Source organism: Elephantulus edwardii, unplaced genomic scaffold, assembly GCF_000299155.1.
Source record: "Elephantulus edwardii isolate Elephantulus edwardi_28Jun2011 unplaced genomic scaffold, EleEdw1.0 scaffold00070, whole genome shotgun sequence".
Classification (NCBI taxonomy): Eukaryota; Metazoa; Chordata; class Mammalia; order Macroscelidea; family Macroscelididae; genus Elephantulus; species Elephantulus edwardii.
Genome location: NW_006399820.1, coordinates 3853444 through 3880422, shown reverse-complemented (window position 1 = coordinate 3880422; position 26979 = coordinate 3853444). Strand labels below are relative to the sequence as shown.

The window sequence follows — 26979 nt, the reverse complement described above, 5'->3', positions numbered from 1 at the left end:
AACAACAACAACATAAGATACTTATGAATATCAGTCAAAAGCACATAGGAAAAAAATCACCACTGTCTATAGGTCTTAAGAAATGCTCCACAAGTATTACTGCTTCTTTTCCTCTTTTTGTTCATGTGATGGATTTATAGTATGTTCTCATTCTCTTGGCAAAACCTCTTAAAAAGTAAGTGTATTTAATAAATACCCTTTAACTCTTCTTTAAATAATAACATTGGTGGTGGTGATGATGATGGCGATGTGAACTGTAGAGTCAGAATTGACCCATAGCTGACCCTTTGGCAGTTTTCAGAGCCAGTTATTTGCACAGGAGGAGATTGCCCATCCTTCTCCTGCAGAGCAGGTGGTGGCCTTCCACCTCATGCTTTCAGGATTGCCATGTAGCTTCTTGCCACTAGGTCACCAGAGCTCCCTAATAATATCATTACCTGTTCCTTATTCTAAGTGCTAAACACCTGCAATACTGTTGCCAATATGCTACAACAATTTTATGAGGTGTAATTCCAAATAATCATAACTATGAATTACTATTTCTTGTTTGGCTTGGCATAGGGCCAAGTGTACTCACTCGTAATCTTATTAAGTCATCACAGAAACTCTATGAGGAAAGAATGATTATCATTTGTTATTAAATAAATAAATTAATAATGAATGTTGTTGTTGGATGTCATTGAGTTGAGTATGAATCATAGCAACTCTATGAACAGCAGATCTGAACCTTATCCTATCCTGTTCCATCCAATCACTGACATACTTGAGCCCATTGCTGCAGTCACTGTGTCAATACATCTGATTAAAAGTCTTTCTCACTCTGTCATCTCTCTGTCTTTCCAACTATGATGTCCCTCACCATGGATTAGAACTTCCTAGCAATATACCTGAAGTATGTGAGATGAAACTTTATCATCATTACTCCAAGAAACACTCTGGCTTCACCTTTTCCAAGATATGTCTTTTCATTCCTTTGGCAGTCCATGGGATATTCAGTACTCATTTGCAGTACCAGAACTCAAAGGCATTAGTTCTTCTGTCATCCTTATTAATTCTCAAACTCTCAGATGCACAGAAAATAATTGAAAATACCACAACATGAATCAGGCACATACACTAGTCTTCAAACTAACATTATTGCTCCTCAGTAATTTGGAGAAGACCCTTACTGCAGACATTCCCAGTGCAATATGTCTCCTGATCGCTGAACTGCTGATACCAAGTTATGGATCCAAGTAAGATGAAGTTGTTGACAGTTTCAATCTTTTCTTCATCTATCATGATGTTGCCTGTTGGTCCAGTGGTAAGAATTTATGTTTTCTTGGCATTGTGATGCAATCCATATTGAAGCAGTGGTGATGAAGGAGGATGTTCAAGCTGCCCTGAAGGAATTGGCATAAAACAGGGCCCCAGAAATTAATAAACAGCATCACAACTGATATATTTCAATAGACACATGTTCTTGAATGTGCTCACCAGGTTCTGACAAGAAACCTAGAGGACAACTGCCTGGCCAACTTACTAGAAAATATGTAAAATCAAGTCAGGAAATCAAAAGACAAATTGCACTGGGAGAGTCTGCTGTCAGAGACTTTTCTAGAGTGTTGAGGAGCAATAACATCAGTTAGAGACTAAGGTGTACCAGATCCAGGCCACGATCTTTGCAATGGCATGGCAAGCATCAAAGAACTGGATAATGAAAAAATAAATAAATTAATTAAAAAAAGAACTGGAGAATGATTAAAGATAAAGAAGAAATGGTGCCATTGAGTTATGGTGCTGGAGAAGAGTACTGTTCATGCCATGGACCGTCAGGAGAATGAATAGGTCTGTCTTGGAGAGGACAAAACCAAGTTTCTGCTTGGAGGCAAGGATTTTGAAGCTCTGACTCACATACTTTGGATACGTGACCAGGAGGGACTAGTCATTGGAGACAGACATGCTTAGAAGGATAGAGGTACAGTGCAAGACAGGAACATCCCAGATAAAATGAATTGACACGGTAACTGGGGTGATGGGATTAAGTATTTCAGAGTCAGTGAAACTGGCTCAAGATAGGGCAAGATTCAGAGCTGTCGTACATAGGATCTCTATGAATCACACATGACTCGATGGCACATGACAACAACATTCTTTGACCTTCTGCAACCAGGACTTTATCTTCTTACGTTCAGTAAGCAAGATTGTTCCATTTGCATACCAAAGGTTATTGATGAGTTTTCCTCCTAATTGTTATCTTAATAATGAGATTAAGTAATTTTTCCTTATATCAAAGGTATAGGTGGCAACAATGAGTTCCAAATCTCATCCTCACTAGAAACACTATAACTTTTTTTCTTTTTTTCCTTTGTTGTTTATTTTATTTTTTTGTTCTTTTTTTATTTTCCTTTTCTTTCTACTTGAAACACTGTAACTTTAAACCAGGGTAGTTATATTTTATTAGAACCTGATTTTGTACCATTTAACCACCATCTAAGTGGTATTCATTCATGGATTCACCACTACTACATACAAACCCCCACCATGATTCTCCTTTTGTACGAGACCGTACTTAACTTCAAAAGTCAATAACATGGTGTCAGAACCAACCCATAATTTAGTCTCCATTGTGTTTCTGTGGCTATAATTCACACAGGATGGTATTGCTCATCTTTCTTCGTTGAAGTTACAGTTGATTAAGATCACTATAGACAGTATTGACTTTTAGTATAGAAATCTCTACAGACTTTACTACCAGAGCAGAATTCATAATAATGTTTACTAGCAATTTTAATCATACAGTAATATATAATAAGTATGGTTGTAAATTTTTATCTTGCTTAAATAGAATTATTTCTTACATTTATATGGATATTGTTAATAAAATTGTCTTTTAAAAATCTTACTAATGGGTTGCATTATTAGTTACAACATTTTTCTCCTTCTTTTCCTTTGATTACCACTTAATTCTCAAAATGTTTGGAAATACTTATTACAATTATATTATAGCTAAGATGTCAGGAAAATTGGCACAGTCAGTGATTGTAAAAGCACCTGTAGCAATGAAAACAACAGTGTGAGTTTGTAGTGCAGAAATAAAACCATATGATTTGAAAGGTCATTGTAATTGGGAAATAATGACAAATCTGAGCAAGTGCAAAGGTAAATTAGCACAGAGTTTTAACCTTATACATACACTAATCCATATATTCTAAGCTTAAGGAAATAACTGCATGGAACACTGCACAGTTTAGTTTAAAGTCAGGAAGGATATGCATAAGGGTTCTATTCTTTCTCTATATCTATTCAATTAGTATGCTGAGCAAATAATTCATAAAAACCACACTCTTTATATAAGAAAGTGACATAAGGATTGGAGGAAGACTCATCAGCATTCTGCATTATTCAGAGGATTTCATTGTTTGCTGAAAGTGTGGAGTAACTGAAATGCTTGCTTCAGAACTTCAAAGATTTTATATGGATTACATCTCAACATCAAGAAAACAAAGGTCTTTATCACTGGGCCAATAAGCAACATCATAAAATATAGAGAAAGAATTTAACTGTTAATTATTTCGTCTTACTTGAATCCACAATCAACACCATTGTTACCAGCAGCCAAGAGATCAAGAGACACGTTGCTTTCGTCAAATCTGCTGTCAGACACCTCTCCAAAATCTTGAAAAGCAGTGATGTTAGTTTGAAGACTCAGGTGCCCTTGATTCAGGCCATGGTCCTTTCAATCATTCTCTATGCATCTGAGAGATAGACAATATATAAGGATGACAGAAGTAGAATTAATGCCGTTGAGTTGTGATGTTGGAGAATACAGAATATCCTATGGACTGCCAAAAGAACAAATAGGTATATCTTGAAAAAGTACAGCCGGAGGACTCCTTGGAAATAAGTATGACTAAGGTTCATCTTTCATACTTTGGACATATTGTTAAAAGAGCTTATTCCTTGAAAAGTGATACCATGCTTGGAAATGTGGGGTCAGAGAAAGAGAGGAAGACCCTCAAACAAGATATATTGATATCGTGACTACAACAATGGGTTCAAGTATATCAAAGATGATGAAGATGGCACAGGACAGATCAGGATTCAGGTCTGTTGTTCATAGGATCACTATAAGTTGTGTTTGACTTGCCGGCACCTCACAACAACAATGAAAAAGATGTTTTATTTTCAACATAACATCAGGAATTTTTAAAAAATATATTAAAAGTAATACATCTGTTGTGTTGAAATGCTGTATAAACATTTCACCGGTATCACTTCCTCTAACAGTGTCGTGAAGTGCAATCTGTATTCCCTTCTCAGGATGCCACTATTCTGCCTGCTGTTATTAATACTTTATGACCTTTGCATAATTTGGACCCAAATAGCCATGTGTTAAAAGAAAAAAAGCACTAGACTGGGGTCAAATGTGAGATTTCTAGTCCTGAAGCTACACCTTCCTTAAGCAAATCACCTCATCCTCTCAAGATTGGCAGTAATGTTTCCTTGCCTATTTATTTGAGGAAAGATGAGTCATTTTAAAGACTGTAGCCAACATCACTGTCTGTGGTTGGGTTCATTACTTATCTCAGTGGGGAAGAACAACATGATAGGTAACCATGTAACAAGAAAGTAGTTCTGGTAGAATAGTCTATAGAGTTGCACTGCTAGTGCAAAGCCATGCTTCTCTGGTGGTTTGAATCCACTAGCATTCCAGGGGAGAAAGATGGTCAACCTATAGTCTTGGAAATCCAATGGATGATTAGCTAAGAGTTAAAACCAACTGGAAAGCAATGAGTTTGAGTTTTTAGTTTTGATTAAACAAGAGGTTAGTAAGAATATAAAGAATGTAGCTTTTGGTTGGGTGGTTTTGGGGATGTTCTAAGGAAGCAGAAGTTCACTTTCATTTAGGTGCTACTAAGATCCATGTGCAATTCAATCATTGATGGCCCAATAAATCTTATTTATAGAAAGGACAAAACAACAGACCAGAGCAAGACAAAAGCCTGTAAATCCTTCAGCTGCTTGTCAATTTGTCATCCTGTGTAGTTTGCATATTTTTATGATGTTGGTAACTGTACCACCAATATTTCCAATATGAACAATATCATCTCACTGGTGGATAGGGTCCAGCACAGCTTCTAGACTAAGACAAAGTAGGACCTACTGCCAAAAATGTAACCAAAGCTAAATTAGCGAAGTAGAAGTTAACTCCTATGTATTATGAGAAAGGGGAGAGGTGTTATTTTGTGGACTTTTTTTTTTAGGTCTACATTCAGGCAAAATTATAGAGAGTCTTATTTTGTCTGATTCCATCACAGTGAGATAGTGACTTATCTAGTGTTGATATTATGGGAGATTAAGTCCAAGAAAAGAACCCTGTGAACTAACTTTGAGAACTGGGTCAGCTTCTACCAGCATTGAGTTGTGATGATCAATGTCAGGCAAGTTCCTGGATATCAGAGTTATTTTACTCCTTCACTAGATAAAATGAGACAAGGTAAATAAAAAGTATGCCAAACATAAAGGATTGTACGAAGAGAAAATTGGTAGGAAAAACCAAGACTTTCCTGAGGAAATTCAGTTTCTGGTTGGCATTAAAGTTAGAAAAGTCTTTCTTTGTTAACTAGAAAATAATTTTTTCATGCACATTTGATGTAAAGGGGTGTAAACTCTTCCATTAGTAAATATGCCTTGATTTTAAGATCTCATAAAACTGACCACCCTTGTTTATTGAATTTCTCTTCTCTTAATCCTTAACCCAGGTCGGACTCATCTCAGGCACAGTCTTTGTGATTCTCGGATTGACTGTTCTGGCTGTGGGCTTCTTGGTGCCACCCAAGATTGAAGCCTTTGGTGAAGCCGATTTCGTGGTGGTCGACACTCATGCCGTCCAATTTAACGGTGCCCTCGACACCTGCAAGCTGGCAGGCGCCGTGCTTTTCTGCATTGGGGGCACATCCATGGCAGGGTGCCTGCTCATGTCAGTGTTTGCCAAAAGCTACTCCAAAGAAGAAAAATTCCTGCAGCAGAAGTTTAAAGAGCGGATCGCAGACATCAAGGTCCACACCCAGCCCATCACAAAAGCTCCAGGTCCTGGGGAAACTAAAATCCCCGTCACCTTGACAAGGGTTCAAAATGTCCAGCCGACATCAGCCACTTGAACCAGTCCCCAACCGGCTCTCGTCTACTGTAGTTTATGCACATGGTTAAGATGATGACCAGGTTTTGAGATGACAAAGATTTGGCATTCACTTGATGCAGGTCTGTGTTTTGCTTTGGCCAACACAGTGAGTGAACTCAGCCTCAAGAGATTCAGGGACTTAGGTCAAGGTGAAGGTTGATGTCATGCGTTCATTTTTGCACAGACATCTAATGCTTCAAACAGGTGCCCCATGTGACCACCAGGAGCCCCTGTGAAATATCCCTCCCATCTAACGTGGCTCTGTGTCCTTCTCCATGTTGTTTGACCATACTCAACAGTGTAGACCAGCCTTACTACTGGCAAATGTGGTGTGTTTTGTTTTTTTAAGGTTGGTTTTTCTAATCTCTTCCTGCTTGGTGCTGTCTCCCATTCTTGTCTCACTCTGTGTAAGAGAGTATCTATCATGTGTGCTCATAGAAAATTGGAACTCCCCGATTTTGGCCCAAGCATTAGTCTCTTAAATCTATCTACACATGGCATTCCTCAGATTGCATAGAGGTTGATCTGAGTGCTCTGAAAAGAATTTCGTTTTCTCCACTTTTTAAATATAGAAAGAATAATATTTTCAATTAAGATTCTTGAAACAAACAAAAATTATCACTAGTGGTATTCTTAGCAGGATTAGGTGGGGTCCATTTTGTTGTTCATAGAGTCACTATGAGTTGGAGCTGACCTAACAAAACAACACAACAGCAGTAATCATTTATGCAGTGTTCAGAAGCACTTAAGACAAAGCCAAGAAATCTAAACTTCTGCTAACTATCCTTGAGACCTTGGGAAAATAAATTAAGAGTTATCCTTGGGCCTCAGTTTCCCCAGCAGTAAAATGAGGGTTCTGAGCTGTATTGCGTGAAGACCCTCCTACTCAAACGTATGAAATATGTTTTTACCTTGTGTCATTGTGTCTCTATCCCAAAGATATTCCCTATGCAGATTCTTAAAGACTCTGACTTCCCAGGAAGCTACCAAGCCAGCAGCTTGCCACACAGTACATAACCTTATTATCCAACACAAGGAATTTATATAATATTCTCATATTTTTATAAAGTCAAAAGTAAGCCATCCTCAGATAAGAAGTCCCTTGCTAGATATTAACCTTAAAAGGGGTCTCCTTTCTCTAAGATGTTGTAATCTCTAACCAGTGCTCCTTTCATCCCTTTGCACTTTTATTTAATTTGTGGATTTAAAGGATACTGGATGAGATAGAAGATGTGACCTTGATATTCTCTCAGAATTTGTGCCACCTTCAAGTTGTCTTTTTTCTCTCCACTGGATAAATAAAATATGCGAATGAGCAGAATCTGAATTACATTGTCATTTTTATAATGTGACTGGTTTTCTCTCCAACATGTAATTTTCTACCCTGAGGCTGAATAAGCCTCAGTGCTTCCCTGGCTAAATGTAAGAATGAATGAGACAATGCATGTAGTTTGTGTTGTTTATTTACACAGTCCAGCGTAAGACACAGGGCAAGTCAGCTTCTCCAGCCATAACCACCGGCTAGGCTGGGGGAATGGTTCCCTCTGCCGAGATTCCCCAGCATCTTGTGAAAATAACCTAAGATTACATTTCTGAAATTGTGTATGAATCCAGCATCTGTAGCAAGAGATGTCATTTGATGTCTTCTCATGCTTGCTTCCATTTTATGTACCACTGATCTGTGAGGGCGAGACTTGATTCTCCATGGTTCATTGGAAGACTTCTGACCATCCATAAGGGAAACTAAGGATCACTCCTGGAAAACACACATCATGTGCAACTCCTATCCACCTGTCAATAACATATTACTGTTGTGATGCTAAAAACACTGCAGGGATATTTCCAGGCTAAGATGGATGAGGAGGCGAGACCTGAATTAGCTAGTGAAAATCCTGGGATCACAACTATCTGATCATGGCTGGTAGAAGATCTGATAGTATTAGTGGACCTGCCATGAATATGGAGCTGACTTAAGGCAAACAGCTAATAGTAACAGAATGAAAGACAATGTACAGTTATATCAGGGCACTTTTAGGGTAGCCATTAAAGCAATCATAAAACAGCATGCTTTGGGCATATTGTCAGGAAGTGCCAGTCCTTGGGGAAATATATCATGCTGCGAAAAATAGAGGGTGAGCAAAATAGAGGAAGATTCTCAATTAGACAGATTGACATAGTGACTGACTACAGAAATGGATATGAATCTGGTGGAGATTGTGATGCTAGTGCAGGACAGGATAAGTTTTGTTCTGGAGAGAGCAATCTATTCTCATGTGATTTACAGTCCCAAAACCCAACTAAAAGTTGGTTCCAACCAGATGGCAATGAGCGATGCACAGCATATATGGGAGTTTTGTTGGTCTCATCCATAGGGAGTTGTGCTGCTAACTCAAAAAGACAGTTACCTCTCTGGGAGTTCAAGCCCATTGACAAAAGAAAGACAAGCAGTCTCCCCTGTGCAATGTACAGGCTCAGAAACCTGCTAGAAAATCAGCTAAGTCAGTTTCAACTAGATTTCATTGAGATTTAGAGAGATGTGGTACATGATAGTGCCCTTGTAGCACAGCTAAGCACCAGACTATTAAGGAAAGGATAGGTGATTTGAACCTACGGTAGAAAAGGCCTGACAACCATCTTTAATAAAGATTGTTGTAGGCCACTGAGTCTATTCTGGTTCATAGCAAGGCTCTGTGCCAGAGCAGAATTGCTTAAAAACTTTTTTTTTGTTCTAGGATATCTTGGAAAGAAACCCTGGTGATCTAATGAGTTACCTGTTGGGTTAGTATCCATGTCAGTAGTTTGAAGCTATCAGCTGCTACAGGGAAGAAAGCTGAGGAAATCTTTTCTTATAAAGATTACAGCCTCCAAAGCCTATTGGAGGAGCTCTATTAGTCATAATTGGTTCAGCAGTGATGAATATTTATAAGAGCAGATTGTAAGATCTTTTATACTAAAGAGCCTCTGGTGTATTTGAACAGTTGCTTTCACAGTTGACAGACAAATGTTCCACTGCACAGCAAGTTTCCTTTATCATGAAGAATAGACTCCAAATCAACTGAAGCCAAATCTACAGCCATCAAGGTGATTCTGGCTTGCAGCAACCCTCCATCAGGTTTCCAAGATTGTAAATATTTTTTTCCATTTTTTTTAATTTTACTATTTTTGTGTGAGTGTACCGTCAAATCAGATCTGACTGGTACAGGAGGAGATTATCCCTCCTTCCCCGGCAGAGCATCTGGTGTATTTGAACTGTGCACCCCTGGGATTGTAGTTGCAGCTCCTTGCCACTAGGCCACCAGAGCTCCCCTAGATTGCAAATATTTATAAGAGGACATTACTTATCTTTTCCCCAAAGAGCAGTTGATAAATTTGAACTACCAATCTTTCAGTTAGCATTGAAACATAATTCACTATGCCACCAGCTTGGAAACCTATGAAATAGTTCTTTCTAACTTATTAAAAAGAGTGATGATGTGTCAAAATCTACCTGACCACACATAACATTAAAAAAACAGGCAGTACCCACCCATGTCTATCATGGCTTTGTTCACTATAGCAAAGAGTTGGAAACAACCTAAGTGCCCATCAAAAAACAAATAGATAGAGAAACTCTGGTATATTTACACAATGGAATACTACACTGCATTGAAAAACAAGAAACTCATGAAATATTATTCAAAATGGGTGACCCTGGGGGTCCTTATACTGAGTGAAATATATCAGTCACAGAAAGACAAATCCTGCATAGTGCCACTGTTGTAAAATGGGACTGACATCAGGGTTGCGGGCTGGGGGAGACTGAGAAAGAGGGGATAAATAATGTATATTGCATTGAAACAGATGAGGGAGAAAACTGTTTAAAAGGGATAGATGATTAGGTACTATTGTCATGAAAGGAGTCGAGAACAAAGGCTGCTTGATGGAGTGGACTTGGGAGTAGTAGGGACTGTATAAGAATGAAAGAATTTTTCTTTTACTTTTCAAGAGCGAATTGGCCGACGCAGGGGTAGAGGAAAAAGTGCAAGAATGAATGAATGGAAATCCAAAGTCTCTGAAAACTTTCATTAAAATTAATAATAAAAAAGAGGAGAAAAGAATATAAAAAAATAAAGATACAGATAAAAGAGCCCACAAAAACAAAAACATGCAGAACCTAAGTTCTTTGCATGTTTTAGCCTATCCTCAAGTGTATTTGTTAGGATTTCATAAGGTATTTGTTGATTGTAGTATTTGTTAGGATTCTGTAAGGTATTAGTGTCTCAAAGTCAATGGGAGACTAATGCATTCTTAACTTTAGAAGCAGAGCTCAGTTTGTGACTGAGGAAGGCAGTAGAATTTCATGATTAAACTCAAAGATTCTGGTTTCAAACTGTGTGCATTCAAATCTTGGCTCTGTCACTTCTCAAATTTTCTAGCTTTAGCCTATAACAATGATTTATTGTGCCTTAATGACCTCATCTAGGAAGTTTTATAATACTATGTTGCTATCAAGATTACTTTGGAGTATTAAATAAGTTAACACATCTACATCATTTGAGAGCAATGACTTACACACAACTATTTGCCAATAAATAGTTTTATTCTAATTTATAGCAATCCTATGTGTGTCAGTATAGTTTGTGCCCATAGAGTTGTTAGTAGGAGCCCTGGTGGCACAGTGTTAAACACCCAACTGCTAATTTAAAAAAAGTGGAAATTTGAAGATTTTTGATAGCTGAATTTTGGTAAAAGATAACCAGACCTTTATTCTGAGACAATTTTAATAAACTTTGAAACTCTAACCTTTAGTTTAGCAGCCACACATGTGTTTGGTAGGTCATTTGTACACCTAGCTAGCACCTAATAATTACTAGTTGTTATTAGCTGAGTTATGGTTCATTTAAAATGCACCCATTTAAAGCTCCATTGGGAAGCATGAGGCTTTCATTTGCATGTGTACACTTTTGCTGGCGCCCTTACAGTCCGCTGTCAGGTCTGAAGTGATTTGGAACCTGCCAGACAGGGCACTGACCTTTTCAACATCAAGTTTAATTAAGGCTGGTGAGTAGATAAAGTGTGATGTTTCATGTCTTCCCGTGTAGTTCAGTGGGAAAGATTTACTAACTCATTAAAACATCTTGTTAGTTATTTTCAGCTACTCAGAATGACTGCCCCTTCCAGCCAGCCACTTATCCCAGAAAAGAACAAGAACATAATCTGACTTGATTGACTCCCTCAGCTGGCATTCACAGCAAAAGACCGTGTGGCTCCAACATTAGGATCAGAAATTTAAACCTTTACTGTGGACTTGAAAGGTCAGTAGTTCAAATCCACCAGTCACTGTGTGGTTGTAAGATATGGCAGTCAGCTTCCTTGGAAACCCTCTATGGCAGTGCTATTCTGTCATATAGATTTGTTCTGCATCAGAATCAAACCAGTAGCAATGGGTTTGATTTAGTTTTGTTTGCTTTTTGGTTTTATTGACTTTTTTAATTATACTTTGAGTGAAAATTATAAAGCAAATTCATTTTTTATTCAATCACTCACACAAGGTTTGTCCTATAATATTGAGTACCCACAATAAAACTACACTTTTCCCAATTAACCTCTACAATTCTAATTTCCAGTATCCCTCTATATGCATCTGTATCTTCCCTTTCTTTAGTGATATTTTGCTGATCATTCCCTTATTAGTTTTCTGTTTGATTTTCCCCATTGTGTTTTGCTTTTAAAAGGTAATTATTTTATAAAATTCACTTGTGAAACCATCTGGTCCAGGGCTTTTCTTGGTTATATTGCTTTTAAATTTTTGACTCATGCACTTTTAACTTGTTAGTTAAATTTGTATCTTCTAGGCTGCAGCACTTCCATGATACATCTTCAAGGATATGAACATGTACGGCTAAGCACAATTGATAGCAGTGCATCTAAATCCCAAAATCAATCTCCATAATAGTCTATGTGTTTCCTACTGCCAAAGGGGCCCTTTAGAGTAGTGAGAGAAGACCTTCACCCTGAAACCCACAGCGTCCCTTTTCAGCAGGAAGTAGCTAAGAGAATACGCCATCCCCTTTTCCTTATGAATAAGGGTGACGTCTCTCTCAGGGAGGAGTGATAGGGAATGGCAAGGGACACACTGACAAAGGAGATTAATCAGAACTGGCTTTGACAAGCACTGTGGCAATTGGACAATTAAAACAGACATTGGGCAGGGGTAAAGAAGAATGAACTGGGGATGAGGGTGGAGAAAACAGTGCAACAATGAATGAATGAAAACCCAAAATCTCTGTAAATGTTCATTAAAACTAATAAAATTTAATTTTTTTAAAAAAAGGTGATTATATGTCATGGTGAGGTATGAGGTCAGGCTGACACAATAGCCTGTGTCTTCTGAATAGCATGGTATTGGTCCTCTGTGCTGAGCAGTGTAGGTCAGGGTTCCAGCCCTCACTTTACAATGCCCAGACTCCTGGGATATGAAGATTTCCTTCCCACGGACCAACTGCTCAAGCTCACCTTTAGCTATTTAAACCATTTCCATTTCTCAAAGTCTGACTTCAGTCTCTTCCTGATCTCTGCCTCATTCTAATCCTTCTTTAATGTTCAAATACATAGTCTCCTCTGAAAAGGCTCACAGATTTTGTTGAAAAGAGTGGGAATTTCCCATAGTAGACAATTTCTGACATTCCCTTTACATCCTCATCTTGAGAAATACATCTAACACTGGGAGCTCTGTGACCTAGTCCATAGGTAATTGTGCTGCTGACCCAAAGATGGAGCCTCTCTGGTGGTTCAAAACTCCAGCAAATCCAAGAGAACAAGATGAGCAATCTACTCCTATGCAGTTTACCTCCTCAGAAAACCAATATAGGGTTAACTATCCTCAATTTAATGGCCATCAGACTGGGAGTGGTCGTGGTGGGTGCCATTAAGTTGACTCCAGGAAGCTTTTTAAGGCCATAATCTTCCGGAAACACATCTGTGTGAATTTGAACCACCAACCTTTCAGTTCTGATTCTGTCATTCTTAGTCATATGTCTTCACACACTTTCTTTACTGTATTCTATATACTTCATAAATAAAATAAAAATTATAATAATCCCTTCCTCAGAGGGCTATTGTGATGGTTAAATGGTGGGGGAATTTAAATGAAGATATTTTAAAATGTACCTATCAAATAATTTAACATCAAATTAAGTGAGGTTTTTGTTCTTGCAGCTATTTTTGCTATTGCCTTCACAAGATCCTGCTGAGCTGGAGCTCAAGCATTCACCACAGCACCAAGCAGACATCAATGTTTAATAAAATTCTTTTGATGATGGTTGAGAATAGGAGTGGGAAAGGGGGAAGACCTGCTGAATAAAGTTTAGGCTTTCACGAAATTAATGTGAACAAAGAGATTTCCTTAGCAACCAAATTTCTGAGTGCGTTTCTACCGTCATCTCGAGCTTCCTATTTATGATGACAATTTCCTGCCTTCAAATAGTGAGCACGCAACAGGAAATGACTTTGAGGATGATGGTCTCCAGCCAAAGAGAGGAAAGCAATTTCTGTGGCAAGTAACCAGACACTCTTCCGAGGAAATTTTCTGCAGGAGCTGGAGATCATGAAAGTGGGTTTGGAAACAATCCCCACAAGACTGTAAAGTTTCACTACTGAGAATAATGGGGAAAATTCCCTTCGTCAACAGAATAACCCAGCTCATCATGATAATTTTGCTTTGTTTTCTATGTGGAGACTCCCTGTCACAGATGCCAATAGGAATTACTGGTGCAAAAAGAGAATGTTCCTCTGGTGACCTCATGCCAGGCCACTAACACGTAAGGGAGCAAGGAACAGCAGAAGGCCTGGATTTATGTTCTGGGCAGTGTGCAGCATACTGTTTTCCATGGCAAGGATCCCCTTAAACATTCTTCTAATGATACTGATAGTTATTAAAGCTTCACACTAGCCTGATGCTCAAACCAGCATCTAGTTGCACATGTTATTTGTTTATATTTTGCAGGAAGCCTAAGCCTTTGACTATTTCATTTACATTAGTCCCTGTGGAATCTATTCCTACCCATGGAGACTTTATGTGTTTCAGAGTGTAACTATGCTCAGTGGCTGAGATTTTGGACCTAGACCATCAGGTCTTATTTTCTGAGGTGCCTTCAGATAGATTTGAACTTCTACCTTTTGATTAGCAATGCTTTTGTTATTGTTTGGTGCCATTGAGTGGACTTAAAACACTCCCATAAACAACAGATCTGAACCTTAATGTGTCCTGTGCCATCCTTGGGATTTCTACTCAGCAGTGGAGTGAGTACTTTAAAGGGTTACATTATTCAGGAACACCAACCACTTCACAGAGAGGTATTTATATAATTAGACACATTACAATATGTCATGTGTATTGCCTGTACTCAAAATACTGAAGAGCAATGATGGCAGTTTAAAGTCCAAGCTGCGCCTGATTCAGGCCATGATATTTTCAATCACTTGCTACACATTAGAGAGCTGGACAATGTATAAGGATTACAGAAGAAGAATTGATACCTCTGTGCTGTGATATTGGAGAAGAACACTGAATATCTCATGGACTGTCCAAAGAGCAAACAGAACTGTCTTGGAGAGGATGTAGCCAAAGTGCTCCTTGAATGCAAAGATGGTGAATCTTCATCTTTCATATTTTGGACCTATTACCAGAAGGGACTATTCTTTAGAAATGGACATCATGCTTGGAAAGGTCGATGAGATGATTTGACACAATGACTACAGCAATGGGCTCAAGTATGTCAGAGATAATAAGAATGGCCCAGGATAGGACAGGGTGCAGGTCTATTGTTTATAAGGTCACTATTAGTTGTACTTGATTTGACACCACCTGATAACAACAACACATTCCACTTAGACAACATAGTCAATTAAAAAACTTTAAGATAGCACCAAAATATAAAATAAATAAAAAATATAATTATTCACAAATAATATCTAATATATAAAATATATTTCTACAAAAATAAAATACAAATACAAAAGAAAGATGTATATGATATATATTCCAGAGCCAAATTGATAATTACTTTTAAAAAAAGAAGAAAAACATTGGTACTTCCAAAACAACTAAAATAATTAGAACAAATCAAAACCCTCATATTCCATAAGTAATTTGTGTTTAATGTTGCAAAGCATATAATAAATGACAACAGCAAACTTTATGGCCTCAATTAATCTTCATTCTCATAAATGCACATATGACATTCCATCATCATCATCATCACTACCAACTCTCCTGTACTTATATGGAACATTCTTATTTTCTCCTTTGAATATGTGAGAAAACTGAACCACAGAGAGGGTGGGATAGTAACCATGGTTGCAAAGTTCTAAAGCTTATTATCAAGCAAGTCACGCCTGATGGTGAAGCCTGTGCACATTAGGAAACAGTGGAAGGGACCTGAAATCCGAGGAGAGGAGAGCAGAGGAGCTAGCGGAGCCGGGAACACCCTGGCAGTTCAGCAGCTCTGACAGATGGAGGGAGTCTGGCTTGGACAGCTTGTAAAAAGTCAAGTCCACTCTTGCTTACTCATGACATCTGTGCTACTTGAAGGGTCTGAGAAATGATAAGCTTGATGTTTAATCAGAGCTTGCTGTTGTCAACATGTTGACGTGTCACCAGTCATCTCCCATTCAAAGTGACCTTAAGTACAGCATTGAGAAACAATTGCCTGGTCCTGCTCTATCTTCACAAGAAGAGATGTATTTCAGCTCATTATGCAGCCACTGTGTCAATCCATCTCATTGAAGGTTCCCCTCTTTTCTTTTACTGACCTTCAACTTTACCACACATGGTGTCCTTCTCCAGAGATTGGTCCTTCTGATAACATATTCAAACTTAGGTGTTTGTTTGTTTTTTAAAAAAAAGAATCTCCCCATCATTGCTTCTAAGGTGCATTCTAGTGTATAAACTTCAAGAAAGATTTAGGTGTACTCCTGGAAGTATTCTTTGCCAACACTATCATTCAAATGCACTAGCCCATCCAAATCTTCACGTGCTGTCTCTTTCACCCAGTCTTATCTGAATCTTCAAATGAAAATGCAGAGGGCTCTATTTCTCCATGAGACATTCATACCAAGTTCCCCAGTAAATGCCAGGATGCTTAAATAGTACTGAACTCACTATTGTTATGTGTCATCAAGTTGCCTGCTACTCATAGCAACCTTATGTACAAGAGAGAGCTCTGAACCCTGCCCCATCCTGAGCCAGTCTGAGTCTGATATACCTAATTCCATTGACCCAGTTAGCGTGTCAATCCATCTCATCCAGGATCTTTCTCTTCTGCACAGTCACTCCACTCTTCCAAGCCTGATGTCCTTCTCCAAGGACTGATCCCTCCTGGTGATGTGTCCAAAGACAGAGCTTCTAAATCCTTTCTTCCAGGAACTTTGTTAAAACGTTAAAGAAAAAGCATGCCACTTTGAGGACTCCAATCCTGATGACACATTTCTCCTCATAGAACCCAGGCTCTGAACATAGATTGAAAAGGTATGGAGACAGGATGCATTCCTGGCACACTTTTTTCCTGATTTTTAATCATGCAGTGTTTCTTTGCTCTGTTCTGAAAACTCTCTCGTGGTACTACAGGGTTTTTTTTTTTCTACATACTTACAACAGGTACTCTTCATGTCTCAGGTGAGCAGTGTTAACCTGCTGGATGAAGGGCAAAGCACAGCTACTCATTCAGATGTGTTTTGTAGGCTCATACCTCCAGCAGAAGAGCAGAAGTTCCTTTGGACTAGCATGGTGCAAGGTTTCATTACTTTATCTTGATAATACTTTAAGTATTTCCAGACCAAGGCTGACCTCAGGTAATTGAAATCACATGAAGAACAATTGTGGATAAAACACTACTGTAATCTTTCTCTGAATATTTTCATCATTCTTTCTCTTATGTTCCTTAGTACTTTCTATCTTCTATTACTTTTTTAACTACATTTCACTCACTTAAAAAATTATCTTCCACCATCAGATAAGAAGATGCTGAATTTGCTAAGATCAGATGAACAGGAACTTTTAGGTAGATGTCTGGTTATCCTCCAAAGGAATGAGCTTTTCTTTCATTAGGTTGGGTTAAGGAGTATTTGCCAAGATAAAATTCTGAATTTCCCAGTGTCTCCTTCTTCTGGGTTGAGCCATGTGACTAAGTCTAGTTAATAGCGTGTGTGCGCTGTTTTTTATTACCATCTAGTTGGAACCCACCCATAGCTGACCCTCTGGTGGATATTCAGAGGCTGTATATTGCCTACCTTTTCCCCACAGAGCAACTGGTGGATTTGAATCATACACAATGCAGTTCCTTACACTCGAGCCACCTGAGGTCCTAGCATGTAGGTAAATATATGTTTGAAAAAGCCTGTTTCCTTTAGAATCTGCTGTGTGATATTTTCACATTTTCTTCCATCTTCTGGCTGGGTACCAATGCCAAGGAGACATGAATGGAGATGACAGCAGCTCTGCCAGCCTAGATCATTAACAATTGTGTGGCACATAGTTCTCCCCTGTATTCTTAACTCTTAAATAAATGTAAACAGGAAATAAATTTCTATTGTTAAGTCAAAGAGCTCTGCTGGCCCAGTGGCAAGAAGCTGAGCTACAATCCCAAAGGCATGCAGTCCAAATCCACCAACTGCTCAGGTAAAGGATAAGGAATCTCCTCGCGTGCAATTAACTCACTCTGAAAACCCGCTAGAGAGTCAGCTATGGGGCAGCTCCAACTCTGTGGTACACAACAACAACAACATTATTAAGTCACTGAGATTTTATGTTGGTGTTAGTTTCCATTGAGTTAAATATGACTCATAGTGTAGTTCTCAAATGCATAGTAAGTGATTGAAAAATCATGGTATGAATCAGGTACACCTTAATCTTCAGACTAACATCTTTGTGCTTCAGCAACCTGGAAAGGTTCTTGGCAACAGACTTGCCCAATGAAATACATCTCCTGGTTTCCTGACAGTTCATACCAGGGATGTTTATTGTACCTTGGCATTGGTACCCAGCTGAAGATGTAAGAAAATGGGAAAATATCACACAGCAGATTATAATAGGGATCCAAGTAAGATTACATCATTGAATTTCAGTCTTTTCTCCATCTATCATGATGTTGCTGATGGGCCCAGTAGTGAGGACTTTTGTCTTCTTGATATTGAGATATAATCCATATTGAAGATTGCAGCCTTTGATCTTCTGCAGCAAGTGCTTCCAGTCCTAAGATTCTGTCTCCAGAAAGATAAGTTGAGGAGTCTCTGGATAGTGCAAATGGGAAATGGTTTGTCTGCTAACACAAAGACTGGAAGGTCATTAACCCAGAGACACTTTAGAAGAAAAGTCTAAAAATCATCTACTCCAGAAAACTTGGCCAATTGAAATCACCACATAGCACAGATCTACTTTGGCACACATGAAGTCACTATGACCAAAGTTCCCTAACATGGGGGAGGATCCTATTTATGCAGATGAAAAAAGCACATGAGAAAGTGAAGAAGTGTGTCAATCCTGATAGTCCAACATCAAGTCCAGCCATTCCCATTAAGGACCAGGCACTGTTAGAGAGATTTGCCTAGGCCCAGCATTCTGCCTTTAAATCCAACTTTGTTTATTACAAAGTCCTCCTGGGCTTTGTGGGGGTTTTGGGTTTTTTTGGGTTTTGGTTTATTTCATTTTGTGTGTGTTTTTATAACAAAATCCTCCTGGACAAAATCTTCAGCTCTATCTGCTTTTGACTATAGGAAAAAAGAACCTTTTCAAGTGCTGCTAATAAGGCTCTCTGGCTTTCACATATTATTGTAAACTGCTAGTTAATATATTTGATCCTGTCATTTCCCCCTTCAATGTTAAAAAGATAGTTAGAAAAGAATACCTAGTCCCAAGGTCCTTAGCTTTACTATATCTCCACATGCCTCTCAAATCCCAACGAAATCCCAATGGCATTGCACCAGATTGTGCATTCTTTCCATCTTAATGTTATTCTAGTTTGGCACAGGTGAAAATCTTAGCAATCATAAGGCTATAACATGTTTCTTGTTGCTGTTGTTATGTGCCATTGAGCAGAAACTATCCCATAGCTAACCTTCCAGCAGGTTTTCAGAGGCAATAAATCACATAAGAGGAGATTGTTCGTCTTTCTCTATAGATTGTAGATTAAAACTGAGTGCCTTTGGGATTGCAGTGCAACTTCTTACCATTAGGCCACCAAAATTCCCACAGGCATGCCAGAGAGTACCAAGATTCTCTTATACATAGTAGTGGGATGCTCATTTCTGCTTGACCACAATTCAGAAGAAAATATTAGGAAACTACTTCAAAAATCCCAGTATTCCCAGGTGGTCTCCTAGCCAAGTACTAATCAGGCCCAAAGCTGCTTAGTTTTTGAGAGCAGACAAGATTGGGTACATTCAGGGTGGTTTGTCAGTACCACAGTCTCTCCAATCACCTACTATGCTGGACAATGAACAAGGATGACAGGAGCAGAATTAATGCATTTGATTTGTGGTTTTGGACAAGAGTACTGAATACCCCTTGGGCTATTAAAATAACAAACAGATATGTACTGAGAAAATTACAACCAGAATGTTCGTTGGAGGTAAAGTTGGTAAAGCTATGTCTCATGTATTTTGGACATGTTGTAGAGGCTATTCATTGGAAAGGAACATTAGCTTACAAAGGTTCAGCGAAGAGGAGAAAGGCCTTCAACAGACTGACACAGTGTCTGCAGCAACGGACTCAAATGTGATGACGAGGATGGTACAGGATAGAATAGAGGGTGGATCTAATGTTCATAGGATCACTATGAGTCATATTTGACTAGTTGGCATTTAACAACAACCTAAAAAAAATAAATCAGTCCAAGGAACTTTGCAGTCATGGAACCAAAGAGGAAGAAAAAGAAGCAGGGTGAGTGAGTTCACCTCCAGGTGATCTCTCACATGAGTGAATCTCTCAGGAGCCCTGGGACAGAAGCAGAGCTAGATCCCTTCCCAGGGGACTCCATAGCCACAAAGAACTTTGCTGCAGGACCAGAAAGGAAGAAAAAGAAGAAGGGAAATCTTGCCTCCAGTTGAGCTTCCACCAAGGTGAAACTCCCAGCATCCCCAGAAAAGAGGTAAATTAATCACCCTTTTGCAGGGGACTCCAGTGCCATGGAGAAATTTGCTGCTGCAGGGCAAGAGAGCAAAGAACAGAAATACAGTGAGTTCTCCTTAAGTTCCTTCTCGAGCATGCTCCATAGCTGGGGAAGTCTTCCCAGAAACTCCAGGAGAGAGGCAAAGCTGGTTTCCTTTCTGGTAGGCTCCACAGCCATAGATAACTCAGCTGTGGAACCAAAGAGGAAGGAATAGAAGCATGTTCTATCTCTCCAGTTCTTTTCCATTGGGTTCCCCCAGCCATCATTAACAATCCTGCCAGCTGGGAGACCAGAGAGGAAAGATTAGAAACAGAGAAAGTTCACTTCACAGTTTCAGTGACATTTGCCACAAAACCAGAAAGAAAGGAGTACAAGGCAGGGTGAGTTTCCTTCCCTTTCCTTGCTAGATTATTGAGAGCCAAAACGAAAACAAATCTTCCTGTGAACTCAAGGGTCAGAGAGACATTCAGGCAGGGTGAGCTGCCTTTCCCTTTTCTGAAGCACTGAGGTCCCACCCCAAGGTCATCAGACACAGGACACGGTAGGACCCCAGGCAAGGAAATTCTATCACAGTGATGACAAGGAAGTAGCTGACTACCTCACACCCTACACAAAACCAAAACAAGATATCACACAAAAAAAGGAATCAAAACACAGAATCAATGGATTTCTGAAACCAGAAGTCTAAAGGAACTTTCTGACACAGAATTCAAAAGAACAATCATCAAGTATTTTCAATGGTGAAAGAAAAACTCAAAGAATTGCAGGATTCTACAAGCACAAGCCAAGAGGAACTTAAAAATTCAAGCCAATGAAGATAAGACAAAGGAGACATTAGAAAACCTAGAAAAGCAAGACACAGTAAGCCAGAATATTAGGACCAGCATCTCAGAAGCTGTACCTCATATTGGAAAAATAGATGAGCAGAATTGAAGAGATAGACCATAAGATCAGTGAAATAAAAAAATGAGCTCTCAGCACTGATCTACAAGAGCAAAAAGCAGAATCTAAAAGAAAAAAAAAAGCAAAAAGCCTAAGAATAATGTGGGACACCATCAAAAGGAATAACATGCACGTAAATGGAATTCTAGAATAAGAAATAAATAAACCAAGCAACAAAAAGCCACTGAGTAAGTTGTGGAAGAGTTGCTAGAAGAAAATGTTCAAGGTACCATGACGAATAAGAGAATATACATTCAAGAAGATGAGTGAATTCTTATATACAACATGCTCCAAAAGAAAGACACCAAGGCATATCATAGTCAAATTCACCAGAATCAAAGACAAGGAGAAGACTCTGAAAGCAGTTAAGGAAGAATGAAGAACAGCATATAAAGGAGAGAGGTTGTTGCTATGTACCATCGAGTCACCTGCAACTCATAATGACCCTATGTACAACAGCCCTAAACCCTGCTCTATCGTGTGCCAATTTTATTGTCTCTGACACACCTATAGCCATTAACCCAGTCACTGAGTCAATCCATCTCATCACGGGTCTCCCTCTCTTGCACTGTCCCTCCACCCTCTCAAGCATGATATCCTGGAAACATGTCCAAATTAAGTCAAATGAAGCTTCAGAATCCTTGTATCCAAGAAGCACCCTTGCTTCACTCTCTCCAGGATGAAACTAATCATTCTCTTAGCAGTCCAAGGTATATTCAATACTCTTCTCCAGCACCACAGCTCAAAGACATCAGTTCTCCTTCTATTATCCCTAGTCATTGTTCAGATCTCTGATGAATGGTAAGTAATTACAAAGACCATGGCTTGAATCAGAAACACCAGACTGACATCGTTGCTCTTCAGTACTTTGGAGACATCTCTGACAGTAGACTTTCCCAATGTGATTAGTTTTTTAATTTCCTGGCTGCTGGTACCACAAGTGTTGATTGTAGAGCCAAGCAAACTGAAACTGTCAACAATCTCAATCTCTTCACCATCTATCGTGATGCTGCCAATCAGCCCAGTGGTGAGAATCTTTGTTTTCTTGATGCTGAACTCAATTCCTATTAAGGTTGCAGTCCTTGATCTTCTGTAGTAAGCGCTTCAGCTCCTCCTGAGTTTCAGCAAGCAGGGTTGTTGAAGAGTCTTTCTCCAATCCTGATGCCACATTTCTCCTCATAGGGCCCAGCCTCCCAGATAATCTGTTCTGTATATGGATTGAAAAGGTACGGTGATAGGACACATCATTGGCATATACCTTTTCCCATTTTGAATCATGCAGTGTTCCCTTGCTCTGTTCTGAACAACTGCCTCCTGGTCCAAGTATAGGTTTCACATAAGCATAATCAAGTGTTCTGGGATTCCCATTTTTCTCAGAGTTAGCCACAGTTTATTGTGGTCCACCCAGTCAAATTCCTTTGCACAGTCAATCAAACACAGATAGACATTCCTTTGCTACTTCCTGCTTTCAGCCAAGATCCATCTAACATTAGCTATGATATCCCTAGTACCACGACCTCTTCTAAACTCAGCCTTCTCTTCTGGCAGTTAAAAAGAGAGTAAGATATATGCTTCCAAAGCTCTCTGAAACTGCACTACTGTGTGAGTTGTGCCATTCACAGCAAAGTGGTGAGGAAATGTTCTTGTGAAGCCTGAAAGGACCAAACACTTCCACCTAGGTTTAGACCTACAGATGCTGCCTCATGACCACCACCAAAGAAAAACTTGTCTGAAGATATTCTCAGAAAAGCAGAAACCAAAGGAGTTTTGGGAAGAAAACACAACAATAACCCAGATGGTGAAGGAAATTCTTCTCACAGAGATAACCACAGAAAGAAAGATGGATCAAGTAACCAGCAACAACAAAAAATGAACCAAACAAAATGATAGCATTAGAGCCTTGCCTTTCAATAATTGCACTGAGTGTGAATGGTTTAAATGCATAAGTGAAGAGAAAAAGAGTAGCAGACTGAATAAAAAAAACAACAACACCCATCAATATGCTGTATACAAGAGACATTCTTGAAAAGTGAAGATAAAGACACATGAAAAATAAAAGGATGGAAAAATTATAACAAGCAAATGGCAACTGGGGGGGGGGGAAGCAAGAGTAGCAATATTAATCTCCAATACAATAGGTTTCAGGGGAAAATACCATTACAAAAGACATGGTAGGACCCTATGTAATGCTTAAAGTGTCAATAGAACAAGTGGACATAACTAGTAAATATCCATGCACGAAATTATAGAATTGCAAAATACACAAAGCAAATGTTAACATAATTGAAAAAAAAGAAATAGACAATACCACAATAGTAGTAGGAGACTTTAATATATATAGAATGACTAGAAAGAAACTCAACAGATGCTGAAGAATTAAAATACAAAACCAAACAACTTGATCTTATATATACAGACTAAAGCACACCTCCAAAAGCTCAATATACTTTTTCTCCAGCATGCATGAAACTTTCTCTAGAAGAGATCAAATTTTAGGTTACAAAGCAAGCCTCAATAAGTTAAAAAGCATCAAAACAATACAAAGCATTTTTTCAGATCACAATACTACAAAATGAGAAATCACTAAAAGGATAAAAGAAGGAAAAAAACCATCTACCGGGAAGCTGAACAACAGGCTGTTTGAAAGTAGATGAGTAATAGGAGAAAAAAAAACGAAAGAAGAAAAAGTTTCGTGAAACAAATAAGGAGAAAAACCAATAGTACCTTGTGGAGGATCTTCATATTTAAAAGTCAGTGGACCCTCCAAGACTCCAGTTTGGAAGCTGATGTATGAAGTAGTTAGATTCTAGAAGGTGGGATGTCTTGTGTTGGTCAAGGGTTGGGTATAGACTGGTTGTTCTTAATTTCATTCACAATTGTGTGTAGGCTGATTGGATTTGCTGGATTTACCTAACAATGAGCTGTGGGTGGGAAACCTCTTGTTTAGAGGGCCTTATTATTTAAAAGTTGGGTGTTAATTGTGTTTGGGACTAACATTCTTCTAAGTGATACAGCATAGCTCTGTCAATTTGCTGTACTAAGGTAACTTGGGGTTCCTGTGACAATGAACACTGTGCCACTTGTGTGTCAAATGCCATAATGGTTACCCAGGGTGGACAGTGTTGGTGGATTTCCCAGATTAAGACAAGTTTGGGAGCAGGAGTGGCATCCCCTTTCCAAACAACATGCCTCTGGAAACTCTATGACCTTAGAAAAATGATGATAGTTATAGAACTGGGTTCAGGTCTTTTGTTCATAGGGTCACTATGAGTTGTGTTCAACTCAACAGCCCTTAACAAAAACCAGCACTAAAATCTCTGGCTAACAGCCAAAGCTGTACTTAGACGTAGATTCATAGCAAAAAGTAAATACATCAAAAGGTACGAAAGAATAATATTCAACATCTTTAACAACCAAAAAAAAAAACCCCACCACAAACAACAAACCACCCAACCACCTCTTAAATAAAGGAAATTATAAAAATTAGCACAGGAAAAAATGGAATAAAAACCACAAAAGCAATTGAAATTATCAACAAGGTCACTAGTTGATTCTTCAAAAATTTTAATAAAATTGACAAAACTGTAGCAAAGCTAACAAAGAAAAAGAAAGGATACAAATAATCCAAACAAGAGATGAAAGGAATAATGTCACAACAGAATTAATTGAAATAAAAAGATTGATAATGGAATTATATATACTCGAATAAATATGGGTTAATACTTAGAAACTCACATCCAACTCAAACTGACACAGACTGAAGTAGAATATCTGAAAAGATTCATTACAAAAGAAATAGAACAGGTTAGAAAATAACTTTCAACAAGAAGATAAAAAGCCCTGGACCAGATGGTTTTACTAGTAAATTTTACCAAACATTCAGAAAACTGTCATCAATTCTACATAAACTCTTTGGAAAAATCCAAAAAGATAGAATACTCCCATTCAGTACTCATTCTATGAAGCAAACATGTCTCTGATACCAAAGTCAGTTAAAGATGCAACAAAAAATAAAAAACTATAGACCAATATCTCTCATGAACATAGATTCAGAAATCATCAACAAAATTCTGGCTATTATAATTCAACAGTATATAAAAATACTCATCATGAACAAGTGGGATTCAAAACAGGTATGCAAACGTAGTTTAACATAAGAAAAACCAATTAATGAAATTTATTACATAACAAAGTAAAGAACCACATGATCCCATCAAATGAAGCACAAAAGGTCTTTGACAAAATCCAACTCCTTCCTGATTAAAACAATGAAATAGAGGGAAATTTCCTCATTATGGTAAAAAGTATATATGCAAAACCAAACGGCAATATTGTTCTCAACAAAAAGAGACTAAAGGCATTCCCTTGAAAACAGGAATGATGAAAGAATGCTATCACCACTCTGATTCAATATTGTACTGGAAGTCTTAGAAAGAGCAGTAAGTTAGGAGAAGGCAGTAATAGGTACACAAATAGGAAAAGAAAACATAGAACGATCTCTATATGCAGATGATAATATGCTTAGGAAACAGATTCAGCAAGAAAAATTTTGGACATAGTTGACCAAATTAGAAAAGCAGTAAGAAAGTCAGTTGGATTTTTCCACAGAAACAAAGGGAATTAGTAATGGAGCCAAGAAAAACAATACCAATTACAATACCTAAGTACAAGGTAAAATAATTGAGAACGAATCTAACTAGAGACACAGAAGACCTGTACAAAGAAAATTACAAGGCATTACTGCAAAAAATAAAGATATCTAAAGAAATGGAGAAAAATATCATGCTAATGTATAGGAAAACCCAATATTAAAAAAATGACAATTCTACCAAAATCAATCTACAAGCTCAGTGCATGCCCAATACAAAGGTAGTTTCCAATTTTATCCAGAAAGGAGAGAAACCTCAAATAAGCAAAGCATTACTGAAAAAGAAAAACAAGGCATGAAGCATCACACTCTTGATCTCAAATCTTACTACACAGACAAGGTCATCAAGATAGCATAGGCGTCTGGCTCCCGCCCTCACAGCCATTGCAGTACATTGAGCTCCATAGAGACAGCGCCAGGCCAGGTAGAGCCTGACGGCACTGGGCGACTCTCTGCCTCGCGGACGAGAAATAATTAACCATGGGCAAAGGAGAGCCTAAGAAGCCAAGAGGCAAAATGTCATCGTATGCATTTTTCGTGCAAACCTGCCGAGAGGAGCACAAGAAGAAGCACCCAGATACTTCTGTCAACTTCTCAGAATTTTCTAAGAAGTGTTCAGAGAGGTGGAAGACCATGTCTGCTAAAGAGAAAGGTAAATTTGAAGACATGGCAAAGGCGGACAAGGACCGTTATGAGAGAGAGATGAAAACCTATATCCCTCCTAAGGGCGAAACAAAAAAGAAGTTCAAAGATCCCAACGCGCCCAAGAGGCCCCCTTCGGCTTTTTTCTTATTTTGTTCTGAGTATCGCCCCAAAATCAAAGGTGAGCACCCTGGCTTTTCCATTGCTGATGTTGCAAAGAAGCTGGGAGAGATGTGGAATAATACTGCTGCCGATAACAAGCAGCCCTATGAGAAGAAGGCTGCTAAGCTGAAGGAGAAATACGAGAAGGATATTGCTGCATACAGGGCTAAAGGCAAGCCTGGTGCCGCCAAAAAGGGAGTTGTCAAGGCCGAGAAGAGCAAGAAGAAGAAGGAAGAGGAGGAAGATGAAGAAGATGAGGATGAAGAGGATGATGATGA

General features: G+C 38.6%; 1 protein-coding gene and 1 pseudogene across 1 annotated transcript in view; both read left to right on the top strand.

Moving 5' to 3' along the window:
* Positions 1-6143, top strand: part of LOC102863091 (neurensin-1-like) — a 26075-nt gene extending 19932 nt beyond the window's left edge. The window contains exon 4 of the mRNA XM_006888655.1: positions 5745-6143. Coding sequence (XP_006888717.1) covers positions 5745-6143 — 399 coding nt within the window. The remainder of the gene's footprint in view (positions 1-5744) is intronic.
* A 20234-nt stretch (positions 6144-26377) lies between these two features.
* On the top strand, positions 26378-26977 carry LOC102855218 (annotated as a pseudogene).
* The last annotated feature ends 2 nt before the right edge of the window (positions 26978-26979 follow it).